Source organism: Gymnodraco acuticeps, unplaced genomic scaffold (assembly GCF_902827175.1).
Source record: "Gymnodraco acuticeps unplaced genomic scaffold, fGymAcu1.1, whole genome shotgun sequence".
Lineage (NCBI taxonomy): Eukaryota > Metazoa > Chordata > Actinopteri > Perciformes > Bathydraconidae > Gymnodraco > Gymnodraco acuticeps.
Genome location: NW_022990042.1, coordinates 4221370 through 4237690, shown reverse-complemented (window position 1 = coordinate 4237690; position 16321 = coordinate 4221370). Strand labels below are relative to the sequence as shown.

At 39.2% G+C, this 16321-nt stretch overlaps 1 protein-coding gene across 1 annotated transcript in view; it reads left to right on the top strand.

Annotated features, from left to right (window-relative positions):
• Positions 1-1127: 1127 nt before the first annotated feature.
• slc1a7a (solute carrier family 1 member 7a) overlaps positions 1128-16321 on the top strand; it is a 51114-nt gene continuing 35920 nt past the window's right edge. The window contains exons 1-2 of the mRNA XM_034215397.1: positions 1128-1268; positions 8159-8238. Of these exons, the coding sequence (XP_034071288.1) occupies positions 1128-1268; positions 8159-8238 (221 nt within the window). The remainder of the gene's footprint in view (positions 1269-8158; positions 8239-16321) is intronic.

Genomic DNA, 16321 nt, shown 5'->3' with positions numbered 1-16321 from the left:
GAAAATAATACACACTTGCTCTATGTATACACGTCAAGTAGTTAACCAATACAGCTCTTCACGCCTACTAATGTTGTACATTTGTCTATCTTGGTCTTTCTAAAGAAAATAAAAAGTGGAATCTCATGATCAAATACATTGAGGGATATGCTTCACTCCCTGTGATGAGAAAAAGATGCATAACAATGCTATGGTATATGAAATAATGTTCATAATTAAAGCACTAGAGCGTTCTCTCATCTACCAGGCATTCAAAGGGAAGAGAGCCCTTCAAGTCAGCATGGCGGCCAGTGGGTGTGAGAACTTGATGTAATTATGATTAGTGGGCAATCACATACCCTGACTGTGTGTTTATGTGCTTAGCTCTGTGTCACCACCAACTGGTCCAAAGCTTGTTCTTCATCTGCGTGAGACTTAAAAACAGGTCAATATCTCAACAGGATTGTAACCCGGTTGTAGTTTTTTCTGCTGTTATTTACCTCAAGTCAATTGTGCGTTTTTTTTTGTGGTCTGGAACAATCCGCTGTCCAATTGTTCAGAGAGCTCTCTAATCCAGCCTTAGATGTGAGTCGTGCAGTGCTGCCTAATAGGATCGTAGTATTAACCCTGATGACAATACCACCAGCTGTCGCAGAGCCCCCTGTTGGCCACCAGGAGCACTGTGTTTGGGGGGGAGTTAGAGAGACAGAGGGGGAGGTGACTGACAGAGAGACACAAATAGCCAGAGACAGAGAGAGTGTGAGGCTCTTCTGTAATATTCAGGGAAGCAGTTGGGAGGAGGAAAGCAGAAACTCCTGAAGTGCTTTGTTTTTTGACCACTACCTCTTTGAATCTTCACGCCCCTCGGTTAAGAAAACACTTTTTATTTTATTTTTCACTTTTTCTTTCTAATTTCTTGCTCTCTCAATCCCACCTTCACCTTCACCAGCCTGCGTCCATCTGACTCTCGACTCACTATTTTCTATTTCCTCCAGAGTGGTGGCGGCTGTTGGCTCTGCGCTGGTTCTATATGGCTGAATAAGCGGTTAAAAGAGGGGGGGGGGCTTGCTCCGGTTGTTTTCTGTGTGAGGGGTGGAGAAGTTGCAGACCAGACCAGGACAAGCAAGAGGAGGAGTTGGTGGAGGAGGATGGCGGTGGCTCTGGGTGAAGTGTGGGGGCGGGTGAAGAATGTCTGCAAACAGAACGGACTGCTCATCCTGTCCGTGCTGGCCGTGGTCATTGGCTGCCTGCTGGGCTTCTTCCTCAGAGGCAAGCGGCTCTCCGAGCAGGTCAGTTGGTTAAAAACGCCTGGTGGTGATTGTGAAGCCTGGTCTTCCCCCCCACCCACTACCCACCTGCTCACCGGCCCAACCGCCCTACCTCCCCTCTCAAGTGTCCGTGACCCCTCGACTCCTTAAATGATTCAGACGCTACATCTCCTAATGCAAGAGATTACCCAATTCCCTGCGTTCACCTCGACTCCCTGTGCTAAACACCCAGCATTTCCAGTCACTCACAAATATGTCTCTTTGTAATGGCACTGAATTGACTCCCAATCGATCCTCGAAAAACATCCCATAACTAGACCCTAACCTTTACCTTAACCCCAGACCGGATTCTAATTTGACCTCAAAACCCAGCCAGAAAATTAACTCAGAATTGACTGTTGTCCCACGATGGCAGATAATTAAGTCTCCATATCAATCATTCAACCATCCCCAATACCAGTTATGGCACATACAAGCCCGTCTAATTAAACCATATGGATCCACAGTTGCCCCGATAACCAATAAAGTGCAAGGCAGGACGACGTAACTACTAGATTGCAAATGTAATTGACTTTGTGGATGATGGCTATTCAATTTCATCAAAGAAACTGCCAGGGTTCTTTCACACTGAAATTGCAAATTAAAGAAATATGCCTTTTTTTACGAGATATGAAGAAAAAGCACTACGTCAAAATAGTTTGTTTTCTGCTAGAATGGCACTTAATTGGCTCATCCTAAAGCCAATTCGTCCCCTGCGACAGGCTAATTATAATGGAAAATTAAACCCCCAAGAGCAAGTTTTTTTTCTGCTTTTCAAAAATGTAAAACAGTATCTCATCAGTCATGCCTATAGCCACGCAAGCTGGACTCTGTGGAAAGGGATTGCTGGTGAGGAGATTACTTGTCAATCACTCACAGAGACAAGTCAACAGTATAGCATACGTGTTCACTTATATAATTCACACATGGCTGAATGGGAAGTGGAATTAAAATGGGTTGAATTCAGAGAACGCTAAGAGGCTAAAGATGAACAGAGAAATTACATTTCTGCATGCAACTGGGTGATTTTAACCTGTTAGAGGTTGTGAGTGCATGTGGTAATTTGTATGAATGATGTTAGATGTGTCTAGGTATTGCAATCAATGTTTGATCATGCCGGTGATGTCCAATTAATTTTATTTGTATTTATATGACACACTGGACAACCCAGTCTCACGGCATTTCGTGTTATAGTCACAAAATTAATTTAATCTATTGATTCGTGTTCACCAACACGATTTTCGCATTTTTTTCGTGTCACACAGAACGATTTTAAAAGCAATGTATTTCTATTGGTATGTTTCGTGCCTGCACCATGTCTTTTTGTCCGGTTGGGTCTTGGAATACCAGAAGCTGTGTGGTTCATAAAAACATTTTCTTACTCAATATCTTACCCTAAGTCTAACCCTATCCCTTTTATTTTAAATTGTATAATGTCGGAGTGTTTTTACCGTCTGCAAGGAAAATAAATGGGGCTCAGAGCCTCAGAATACTGAAATCTGTATTTTTTGTCATCATTAGAAAAAATATATCAACAATTCATCAAAGCTGCTTTCCCACTGAACAAAAAACCTACTACTAGCCACTAACATTGAGTGGCGCGATTACACTCGGGGTTCATTACCAGGCCTTGCAGAAGTCACAGGTATTAATAAGTCCCTGCTCCTATCAGTGGTGATGGAAACATGAAAGGGGGTTGCACTGTTTTCAAACATTTTATGACGCGATGCCATGACCCCCGTAGAAAATAAAGCCAGGCGACTCTGTGGACATAAAAAGTAATTTTAGCTCCCTGAATACAAAATGAAACTAAGCTATTTAACAGCATAGATAAAGAACACATTTGATATAAGTTTTAAGAGAAGCAATGGCATTTGAATTGAACGGGCAAAAGGAATGAAAAGTAAATCACAACATGTCTTTGGCAAAAGCAGCTCTGTTCCTCACAGACTGAACATATTTAACAGTTTAAAAATACATTAGTGTGGATTGTTTTGGAAATAATCTTAAATGCTAAGGGCTCAGAAAACATATTTTCAGTCAGAAAGTCTTTATCAAGTTAAAAAACTTGGCTTGACTGGCTTATATTTCTCACTATACAGTTAGTGTCTAAAACGTCAGTCCAACATACTTAGATTTAATTAAAGGCTGGATGCATGAAAATCACAAATGAAATGACAACCTTCAGGAAGTATGGCGTTTATATTTATAGAAATATGTCACATACATATGCTGCTTATTGACTTTGTTGACATCAGGACAGCAGATAGCTTGCACATCTTCCGGCGCAAACTGAAAACTCATCTCTTTCGACTCCACTTCGAGCGTTAGAACTATTAACGAAGCACTTTTATACTAATAAAGGACTGGCTTATCTAAAGCCAGTTGAGTAGCACTTGAAATGTTTGGCTCTATGAAACCTGATGTACTTATATGATTCTGTTTTCTTCAAGGTTGTGTCTTCCTGGTCGAATGCACTTATTGTAAGTCGCTTTGGATAAAAGCGTCAGCTAAATGCAATGTAATGTAATGTGTGTGTGTGTGCGTGTGTTTGTGCGTGTGTGAGTGCGTACACTGAATATTTTTTCACAGCCTGACTTACATCAACAAAATAACAGACTAATGTACCTGCCTCTATTCCATACGCACACTCACACAAACACACACACACAAACACACACACACACAGCCATTTGGCCTAAAACTTTGTTATTCCAAAACAAAATCAAAACGCTTTTATTGCTTCCTCATCTCACTGCACAGATGTGCAGTACTTACATTTTTATATTTTTTTATTTCATACTCTTCACCTTTTTTTTTATCCTTGTGGATTATTCCCCTAATAAATTACAGTCATGATACAATTTGTTTTTGATTTGAAATTGTACTTTTTTTGCATAAAGAATACACCAACATTACCTAAATACCTAATTGTATACTAGATCCTTTCTTCATTTTACATTCTTACCTTTTAGCTATTTTGGTTAAATATAAATGAGTAATTGCTCAAATGTTGGATAACCCATGACATTTTGTTATGCCTTTCAAAAGTGTTGTTAAACCAACAATATATATATTTTGGACTATGTACTATCTTTTGTCATCACCTCCTGTTTTGGGGAACATGTTAGCAAACAAAAATACATTAGCATTTGTTTGAATTTAAGTGTTTTGTCACAAGACAGTGTCTGACATTCACTCTACTTTCAAGAGGTCCTATTGTGCTATTTGGGATTTTACCTTTCCAATAATGACATCACTATGTTATACTTGTGCTTCTATTGGCTAGCGCTCCAACACTTTTTTAGATGATAGGGGGCGGGACATTCTGAGCGGTTGACCAATAACAACAGAGCCGGCCAGCTAACCAATCAGAGCAGACTTGGCTCTGATTTCAGGCAGAGGGTGAAAAGAGGTGCTGGTGGTGAAGACCATTTTGAAAATGTAAGCATGTAAACATATCGCAGGAGAGGCACAAAATACAAATATGAACCTGAAAATTAACATAAAAGGTCAGTTTTTGGTCTCCACCAACTCCTGAAAATAATATCTGGCTCAGGTGTTGGGAAAACGTTGTAAAAGTTTTCGAGGGAGCTATGTGAATGCTAATGATTTACCTCAGCGCCATCTCCAGTAGGCCTACAGGTTAACGACCACAAGTTTTAAGAATAAATAAAATGTACGATGCAGGGTTATAAAAAAGTGAGTAACGAGATTTCTTTAGCCCACTCCTCATCAGCTACTATTACCCACTTTAAATTACAACCCAAAATCTACACAGAGTAACTAAAGTTGCCTTCATTTTAGCACAGCAATATAGTTACTGGAAGGGACTATTTTTTATTTTTGATGCATTTAAGCAACCCAATATCCAGTTGGCTGAATACATCAAATCTAAAAGACACAAACGTGGACACTGTATAAACAGTTATTTGCATTTGCCGGGTTCACAGATTTGATAATAACATAAACCTTAATCATAAATAATCTTTTTACACATTATAAATCATGCTTACTGTGATAAGTTTGCAATCTCAAGCAATCACTTTGCTGCATTGCATGTTCACTGGAACCAGTCCAGCACCACGGGAATTACACACATGAAAAAGAAGAAAAAAATCACATCACTAAAACATGATGACATCACACAGAGACCCTGACACTCCACACAACAGCATCTGTAATACAGATGAGGGCTCACAGAAAGCATTCAGTACAACAACCAAGCCTTTAATATGGAGAATTATATTCAGAGTTTGTTTTTCATCTCAGTAGGTCTGCTTTTGTGAAGTGTTATGCAAATGCATTATATAATGTGAACGCAGTTAAATATGTTTGACATTGTTTCAAGTTCAATATCGCTGTGACAGATAGTTTCCCTATTTCTAATGACTTTGTGTTCATTATCAGATTGACAGGGGTTCTGGGAGAAGTTTCCAGATTCATTCATTTAAATGATCCTGATATAAAAATCTTTAGGGGCTTCATATTTCAACAATTATAATTCTAATGTTTAAATAAAACAGTTCATAAATCAGGCTCTTACATGAAAAACTGCTTCTCATTCATCAGAATCCATGTTTATTTAGTCCATTCATGCACTAAGAGAGAAACACTTTCTCTTGGTGTGTGTGTGTGTGTGTGTGTGTGTGTGTGTGTGTGTGTGTGTGTGTGTGTGTGTGTGTGTGTGTGTGTGTGTGTGTGTGTGTGTGTGTGTGTGTGTGTGTGTGTGTGTGTGTGTGTGTGTGTGTGTGTGTGTGTGTGTGGCCTAGCATTACTATACTTGTGGGGACCTACATCTGTTTACACAGTCACGTGTGGGAACTCGCCTCCCTTATGGGGACAAATTGGAGGTCCCCATAAGGGGAATCATTAATTTTAGGGTGAAGACTTGGTTAGGTTTAGGACTAGGGTTAGGGTAAGGGTTAGGGTTAGGCATGTGTTGGTTATGGTTAAGGTTAGGATAAGTCTCCAGGAAATGCATGTAAGTCAATGTAATGTCCCCTGAAGTCTTTTTTAAAAATTATAAACCTTTTTTTTCATTGGCTTTAGGCATAGCATCAATCAACAAAATGTGGAATATGTTGAATCTGAAAACATAATGCCAACTGTATGAGCACCCTTAGAACAGAAGAAGGCTGACGGGCCCATTTACAGAGATGTGAGGTTGTTCTTCTAACTTCAGTTCATGAACTTTAGGTAACAATTTGAAAGTAACAGCGAAGCTAAAAGGATGATGTTTTGGTTTAAGTAACATGTTGATATCTGTTTCTTAGTTGTTGTTCTGACATTCACACACATTTACTATCTTACAACATTAAAGATGCCCAATTCTGCTTTTTGGGGCTTCCCTCTCCTGTGGTGTGTTATATAGGTTTTTGTGCATGTAAATGGTCTACACTCACACTTCTATTGGCTAGCGCTCTGACACATTGTACGTGACAGGCTAAGGGGCATGACATCTCTAAGCGGGTGACCAATTACACCAGAGCCAGCCAGCTAACCAATCAGAGCAGACTGGGCTCTGGTTTCAGACAGAGGGTGAAAAGAGGTGCTGCAGCACAGGCAGGATGAGAAAAATAAAGAGCTTTTTGAACATTAAAGCATAGAGACATGACTAAATATAAATATATACCTAGAAATTAGCCTAATAGGGCCCCTTTAATGGGCTCTTGATTTGACCATGCTAAACCCTTCCACTGATTTTCATGAAAATGTGACCCACCCACACAGACGTACAAATAGCATATTGATAGATTGAAAAAAGACTGAAGGCAATTTGAGGACTCTGGCAGACTATTCCAGCAATAAACAGCATAAAAGCTCTAGGCAATTTGGGACGTTGAATGAGCAACAAGAAGCCAGATGGTCAAATACTTTTTCAAAAAATCTAATATGTTCTCATATGAATGCCATGGTCATTCTTTATATACAACTCACTGCACAGATGTTATCTAACGTTTCATAGCATCTGTCAGAACATTGGCTAAAGTATTCAGCGCTGCAACAGATTATTTTTTGAAAATAAGAGGTCTGCTTTCATTTTGCAATATTATAAGATGCTTTATATGATAAAAACCTAATTATTGTAAACATTGTTATCATAAATGTTTTTTATACTATATCAATACATACAAAGGGAACAAAATGGATTGCTATGATGGAGGTATTGATACCTCTTGTCTTTGTACTGTGGGATAAATATGAATCTGGTTACTTTATTTTAGCAAAGAGTCAGTTAGAAAATATTTTTACAGGCAAAGTAGATTCAAGTGTTAGTAGTGCTGGTAGATCACCTTTTGGCTAACTGTTTTGCATGTTTCTTGTATTTGTTTTAAACTAGGCTAATTGGCTGCTAGCTATGAATTATTTACATATACACATCAGAGTAGCATTGATCAACTCGTTTAATGATTGAAAAAAGAAAACCAATTTGTCTTAGTTCCAATATGTCCAACAATAATGAGTAATGAAGGTCTTGTTTTTTCCCTAGGCATTATTGGCAGCAATTCAATGATCTCTCCTTGATGAGCAGTAAAAGGTTGCATGACATTGATTTGTATCTACCTCAGTGCATTTATTTACCGGATATGTGGGATATGATATACATCCAGTTCAGGGATGTCAAAGGGTTGACCCCTGTGGAACACCAATCTATACACTCAGAAATTCAAATCATGCAAAGTGAAACCTGTGTTTTCAATGTTTCTAGTTTTCTAGTGGCACACTAATTGGTTGACAACTTGCTGTGAAAAATACAGTACAATACACATCAAGCTAATATTGCAAGTTACTGAAGTAAGCAAAAAATATTTACGCATGTTTTTCTGTATAACCCTGTGTTACAGTGTGTTTTTCTCTGACACCTGCAGGAGGTGAAGTACTTCCAGTTTCCTGGAGAGCTGCTGATGAGGATGTTGAAAATGTTGATTTTGCCCCTCGTCGTATCCAGGTATGAGCAATATAGCCACTCACACACACAAAGACACACACACACATATAATGTGTGAGCCGATTGACAGACTTGATTAAAGATTGACAATATTTTCAGGAAGAAAGTAGATTTTCACAGAAAAACTACATTTATTCTGTGACAAACAAAGAATATATACATGCACATTGATATTCCAATCACTAACCCCTGTTGCATAGATGTTTAAAAGTTGGCGGTGTTGCATTCTTTATGCTGAAATTATTTGAACCAAACCTGCACAGGACAGATCTGCAATCATTCACCTCCACCCACAAAGAAGGGCTTGTTCCAATGCGATGCACAATCTATATGCAGATAGCATATGATTTCCACTGGCAGTATTATTGCTTTGAAAATGTACTTTCCGAGATACAAGGGCTACATTCCTCATCTTTTCTTTTTGATTAGATGAAACATAAAATGTCAGCAGCATGGGAGCTATGGCACGTGCACACATAGACATCAAAGTGGGCTTGAGCCCCTGCCCTTTTTCTTCCTCCAGAGACAGTGCCCTTTTAAAAAAAGAAGAAGAAATGAATATATATCTACTGCTGTTTGCGCTCATTTTCCCTTTCCAAAAATATATTGATTGAATACAAAAGAAAAATATCAGGTCGGGAGATTAGACTGTGAAGTTCCGATGCTCTCTCTACCCTCCCTCCCTCCACGTCTCGCGCACAGCGGTGCGGACATCGGCAGTCACTTCCGACAGACAGGTAGCAGCACCTCCCACTTTACTGTCCCATGTTATGCCGGCTTTTCTTAGCTTGTTTGAAGGTGAGTGGTAATGAACAAATAATTAAGCTGCCAGTGCCTCGAGTTTAAAGCTAATTAGCTAAAAGACAATAACAAATATAGTTAACTAAGGTAGGCCACTAGCTAATGGATAAGTTAGCTCAAGGTTTAGCGAAGGCAATTTATCATGGGCATTCAGGCTAATAATGTACTTACTTCCGGGTTTTAGGACGCGTCACTGCACGTCTCTCGTCTCCTCTTCACACACCACACTTTTCGCGGCACACGTACTTACAGCCAATCAGCTCTGAATTATGTGAGATGACGTATGGTGGGGATGGCAGCTCTATGCCCCTATGGTCATTATTGTTTTGCCACACACATTAAATAGGAAAATACTCTGAGCATGCGCAGTGTAGTTTTTACAGTCACCGTTCACTTTGACAGTGAGAGGGAGGGGCAGGATCGGGTTTTGTCCCACATGGCTCTAAACAGCTCAATAGGCACACACTGTAGACACTAATTAGAAGAACACAGACTAAAACAGCAATGTACAGACAAATCAGATGATTAAACATGATCTTAAAATATATTTTATATATATATTTTTTTTTTTTTGCATTTTTTTGTAATCATTATTTGTAATACTTTCTGCTGACACTAGGTGGGGCTGTGCCTGGTCCCCTAATGACCAGTCGCCACGGCTAATAACGTAATCACAATCGCCACATTGATATGCAAATTAGGCGTTAACTAGGCCTAATTAAAATGCGCTAATTTGCATGCAGTTACCAAGGCATTGCAGGTGAAAAGGATAAAACAAAAAACAAACAAAAAAATATATCACCTCACAACTTCCCCAGATAGTTACAGTATTTTCCCCTGAAATGTTATGTTTAAATGCAGATTAGCTTTAAATCTATAGATGAATTCAGACATGCAGTAAAACGAACACCATTTATATGTGTTTTTTGGAAGTTTTGTTTCCATTAGAGTGAAAGAAAACATGGAAGCAAAATAGATCAAAATAACACAATTTACAAGTAGATGAAAAAACGATCTTTTCGCCTGTAATGTCCTGCCTTATAAACAGTAACTTCATAATTTTGATTGTTGGCTGCTCATTTAATAACTATTAATTTGACTAGTTTGTTGTCTGCTCTTGTGCATTGTGAATACTAAAGAAGACCATTGTCTCTGTGTTAACTGATTATTTTTGTAGAATTCTGTTGAGTATTAAACAATTTTGTGAGTGTGAGGGTATTAAAATTGGTCAGTAAGTCAGAGATGTGCAACTATAATTAACTTTTTGTTTTAAAACCATGATTATGGGAAGTGCCCTTTTTCTCACTAAAGCTCCCGCCCCCCAAAATGTCTGTGCACGTCCCTGGCTATAATGTTCTGCTGAGAAGCAGAAGAGACAAAAGAGACAGCATCTGAATGAGAGCTACTTCAGAAAGAATTGATCATGACTTTGACCATTGATATATACCCTTGACAAGTCTTATCGGAAAACCAGTTCTGTAGAATTCCAAACCAGTCTCACAAAGAAACATGCAATAGCTACGTTGGCCCACAGGGCCAAACAAATGCTCTCATTTTGTGACATTACTATATTATTTTTAACGGCCATGTCACGTGATCATTAACTCTCCCGGCGTAAAAAAAAAAGCATGATGGACACCCAACACATTTTTTGTGTCTATGTGTACATTCCTTTCAGAATCCACGTCCAGCGGATGTGTATCTATAGTTTGATAGATATTACGAAGATCTATTAAAGTCTCGCCAGGAAAAATGTGTTTAGACTACGTATTTAAACTTTAGAGGGTGCTATGCGCGCAGCATCAATTGTCCGTGTCAATGTCACAACTAGTGAGAATTTGTTGTGAACATACTTTTTGCACTGGACCAACGTAGCCATAACACCTTTTTTGTGAGACTGGGTTGTTCTGTTAAAACAACATTAGGCGCTTTAACACCGGAGTACTTTTCCCCGTACTTTTCCCGATTAGTTCGGATAGTTCCTGGGATTTTGCGTTCACACCAAAAAGACATGAGCATTGTTACCCCCTTTTTAGTGCCTGCTAGAGAGGTGGTACTTTCTTGGGGAGAAAAAAGTTCCAATTTCTGATTGGCTGGGCGAATTGCAAACCACGACCCCTAAAACTCGGAAAAGTTTTTTTAAGCCGCCATTGTATTTGCTGGCATTAGCATTATTAGCATTAGCATTAGCCCCACGCACCAACAGAGAGAGAATAACTTATGGCAACACAAAAAAAAACATGGGAGCGGTGGAGTGATGAGGAGGTGTCGGTGTTCTGGCGATTTACTCCGGGGACTTCCGGCCGGGGACTTCGGGTGGCAGTATACGCCATGAAGTTGTTTGCGGCCTGCCAGTAAACCCAAAGCAGAAGAAGAAGAAGTGACGTCAGCGGCTACATTTGCCTAATCCTTCCCCAGGAACTTATTCCGGTGTGAACGCGATCAGCTCTTAGTTCCATGGGGGTACTAAGTGCTAGGAACTAAGTACGACAAAGTACTTGGTGTGAAAGCGGTTATTAAGCCCCTTTAAGGAAATTGAAGGGTCTTCACACAAGATATAAAAGAAACACATAAAAAGAGGATTTAAGTATATGGAAGAATAGAATAAAAGGCATCAATTAGATAAACTTGTTAAACATGGCTTAGGCAGGATTTACAATGGAGGACGTAGTTCCACATTTATTTGTTATGAAATGCAGAAATATATAAGCCTCAATTCAAAAAGGCCCGAGTAATGAATTAGATATCAAAACCACAAAACATCCTTGAGGAACTTTTAATCAGAAAATACTTGAATACATTCAACATCCTAGAACAATTAAAGTGTGAGAATATCAACTAATATAAAATTCTCAATTCCATTAGTTTGAAATCATGTTTTCTCCAGTCAGTGAATTATGCATAGCCCATAGGATTTAATTCCCCAGCTGTATGGTGATTATTGTAAATGAAAAGCACAAACTAGATTATTTTAATTTTATTTTTTCATTTTGTTTACACTGCGCACAATTACCTTTTTCAACATATAGGATTAAATGGTAATGTAGAAGTGCACCTGTTGCCCTTTTATAGCTTTGGATGCGATCACAGAAGCTTGCAGCCTGCCAGATTCCCCTGTTTGACTATTTTAGGCCCAAAGCTCTCAGTTGCCTACACGAGGTCAGCGATGGCCACCAAACCAAAAAAAGCCTCCCAAAACAAATCATGCAAACGCACCGGTTACATGCTGGGTGCTTTGTGCAATAAGCTACTTACAATCTATGCAACAGCAAAGGCTGGATGAGAAGTTAATCCCCACCCCCCCCCCTTCCGTCACTCTGTGTCTCTCTCCCTGTCTGTCTCTATATCTCTGCGATTTGTGTCAGTTTTCTTTCATGTTTCTCTTTCTGTATTTGTAATTTTTGAACATAAAAGGCAAAAGGTTAAAGATGTATTCTTGCCGAGTCAAACACTCCCAATTTCAAGGATTGAGAGCAGGAGATAACCTGAGCGCAGGTTTTGCTGCCAAACGTGGGGCACGTGACGGCAAGAGACGTTAATTACAACTAATCTGAGACATTGCATGCAGGCGGTGGGCCAAAATGCCATCAAATTACCTCAGCCCACGGTAATATATATAGCGACCAGGGCAACCACCCAGCAGGCTGCAGGAGCTCCTGTGTAATCTGAAACACACTCAATGTGCTTGGTGCCTGCCTGTGACTCAATGGAGGCAATAACATATAATGAGGGTGGTGCGTTAGTACTGATGTGCATATTTTTGCAACCCTCTGCACACATCGATTCAGTCTTGGTCGATATGCTGCTTTCCTTTCTCTGTATTTCTCTTTTTCCATGCCAAATGATGACAATAGAGAGTATTTCTATCGGGATTCACAGACCGGCTGGTTGACTCGGTGCATGGTACAGTAGAATATCCTCCCCAGCCCTATAGCCTGTCTGTCACCATTTGTTTCCCCTCCCTCCCAGCGCCATCTGCGCACCAGCCAAAGCAGAAACCAGATTATCCCATGAACGCGTCATGCCGAATCAATGGCCACTCCACTGACTGCCTTCTTATATTGCAGTGTTCTTTTATTTTTAATATAACCACCTTTAAATAGAAGTAGAATTTGTAAAACATAGATATTTTTTCTGGTTTGTACATTGTACATTGACATTTCGATAAATCCCTTCAAAGCTCTTATTTACAAATTATTTGACTGAGATCTGAAGGTCAAAAGGTGAAGAGGAATTGAATGATATGCAGCAGGCTACATACGGCCGATCCAAACCATATGAAGAACGCTCATCATCTGATGGTGAGAAGTTACCGAGGTGTAAATGAGTCCTCCTTGATTACGATGGAGAAACAGTGGACACGAATGCCTATTTCAAGAGTTGTCCTAGAGAGCCTAATTCCAGGGAAAGTCTGTGTGTCCACTTGACCCTTGGATTTTTCTGAGTCTGTCTCTCGTGTCTTTAAGCTCAACACTCAGTCACACACATCGAGGAAGCGATAATTAGCAGGGAAGATGAGCGCTGCCAACAGATTTGAGTGGGCATATCCTGCTGTTTGTGTACACAGTTTCTAGAAATAAGAATATGATATAGTCTGTAACAGGTTTTATTTTGAATATGAATTGAAGTGTTCTCCTCTCAGAAATGACAGTAAAGATATGGTAGTTATACAACCGTGGGTGTTTTGGTTTGCTTCCACAAGTAACACTTTAATTAAAATGTTCATGGTGGAAAATCATGTATGCGGTGTACAGCCTCCTCTAAGGATAGAAAACAATATTTAGCATCTATGATATTCGTGGTGTTGTATGTATTTCTAATTAAGATGGATGTTTATTTATATATATTTTTATAAATGGAGCGATATTTGTCTTTTCATCCCAACATTTCTGTCTTTGCACAGAAACAGAACAAACAGGTGAATTGTTCACTGAATACTATTTACGCTAAATGTCATGGTGTCTTGGTGGGTTTGTGCAAATGCCACGTTCAAAGGTCACGTTTGTAATGGTTAGTAAGTTGTCAGGCTGTGTTGTACAGGTTCTGTTGTGAGTATTCTGATGAGCATAATGGAGCATAAAATATGTTTAAGTTAAGCCCCGAGCCTGTTTTTCAGGTCTCAGGCTCGAAAATGACATTCCCAGAACAGATGACCATATCTTCCCTTCTAAAAGGGTTAAATTAATAATCTTTTTTCTCAAAGCAAGGTTACACCTGTGAGTTGGATGTAGAAGTGTCAGAATCAATATAGATGTTTTTATTTTAAAGTAAATTCAGATTGAACTCAGTAAAAACATGTAAATGATTGTGTCCGTCCAAAAAAAAAGAAATACTTATAGTGAAAACCACCCTTGAATGATGGGATGGTAGACTAAAAGCTTTAGGAATCCAAACTACAACATATAATAAGTACCCTGTATCAAGATTGATGTAAAACAAGTGAAATTTGACCTTTTTAGAGAGATTTAGCAACAACAACAAAAAAAAACTTCTGGGGTCATTTGGGTGGATTTGACCTATGGCCCCCCTTGCTCGATTTTGCTGATTGACATCTGTTTCTAACCGTCAGAGCCAATGGAATCGAGGGGAACTCCCACATACTCCTTATTTGGTAATGTGTGTGTGTGAGACTGACGCATAGCCAAAACCGGAAGCTGCGATAACTCTGGTGACTACCATTAGCAGCTAACTTTTACTCTCCAATTTTTACATAAAAATGGATTATAAATCAAAAAAAAGTATTCCTCAGAAACATTATCAACCTATGGATTAACCGATTCAGCCGCGTTTTTTCTCGTTTTAATGCCATTGAACACGTCTTTTGATCAGATTGACAGCTACGGTGAGACGATCTCCCGTAAAAGCTACGTAAAGGTACGTGTTGTGATGTCTGTGTTTGCTTCCCCTGTCGCAAATTCGGATCACTCAGTGATGATACCTAAATAATCGGTGGAACCTCAACTTTAATCGGATATCTTGTAAGTGCAGCTACGATAAGTAATAAGGGTATATTTTATCTTGAGTTCTGTGCCAAAGTGCGTTAGCATTTTTTCGCTCAGGGGTCATTTAGATGCTTCTTATGAGACTTGTGTTTTGTTTTGGTAAACATTGTTTGTATCGTCAGTTAGCTGAGATTATTCCCGTTAATCTGGTATAACACATTAATAGGTTCTTAAATATTAAGATCCCCTGAGACACAGTGTTGTGAGAGAAAAAAAGAGGACCCGCCGAGGGGGTCCTTGGGGCTTAACAGGTTAAATTATGTAGGCTATACTGTAAGAGTTCCTTTTTAATAATTCAAGATATCTTAAAAAGTACTTCCTCTATCACTGTGATACTCAGAGAGCCTACAAAATTAAAGAGTATGACATTACAAGTAGGATCTTTTTCAAAGAAAGGCATAGGGAATGGAACATTAACCTCCGGTGCCACAGTTAAAGAAATCAAGTGTCAAAAACTGCAGTCCAACAAATGGCCACTTGAGGCTCGGTCTAAAAGAAAGTAAATCCCCATAAACCTCCATGTTAAAATCATGGATACAAAAATAACTGGATACAGGGTTGGAGGTGTTGCACTGTTTATTATTTTCAAAGTTTCTCACAAAGCAAAATGGCCTGACTTTCGAGAACAAAAATACCCTGTATCCGGGGATCTTGGCCAATAGAGTGGCGAAGTCCCTCCCCTTCCGGTGGACCTCCATGGGACCTTATTTCGAAAAAATTATGTATTGAAGTCAATGGAGAGAGAAAGATTATCTTTCGATCCCGTTTGAATTGTGCCATGAATTACACATATGATGTTTGTCAATTTAAAAGATATTTTTGCAAGTAAAAAAAAAAAGAATGTGTCATAAAACTGTGAAGTAACACATTTGTTTGTGTGAAACGCTCAATGAACTACATCTCTGGTCTCGCAGAACAACACACGTCACCAAGATGGCCGTCACTACTGTCTTGTCAACAAAACGATTGACTACCCTCACTATCACCACAATGAAACACGTCCAGAAGAATTTCATGCAAAGCTGCCTGCCTGCCTTTCTTTGATTCTCTCTGAACTGCCTGGTCTTTTTAATGTTTAATGTCAACCATTTGTGCAGAAAGCATGAAGTAGAAAAGATCGGCGATCGCCGATGCTCGTTAGCATTTCTCTCCCGGGCTTAAATTGTGTATTATAGAATGATCACACCGGTGACAGTACTCTTCAAAGGGTTTACGAAATATGACTACTACTCTTACTGTTTAACATTTTGGGTTACTTAATGTTACTTCATATTAAGGCT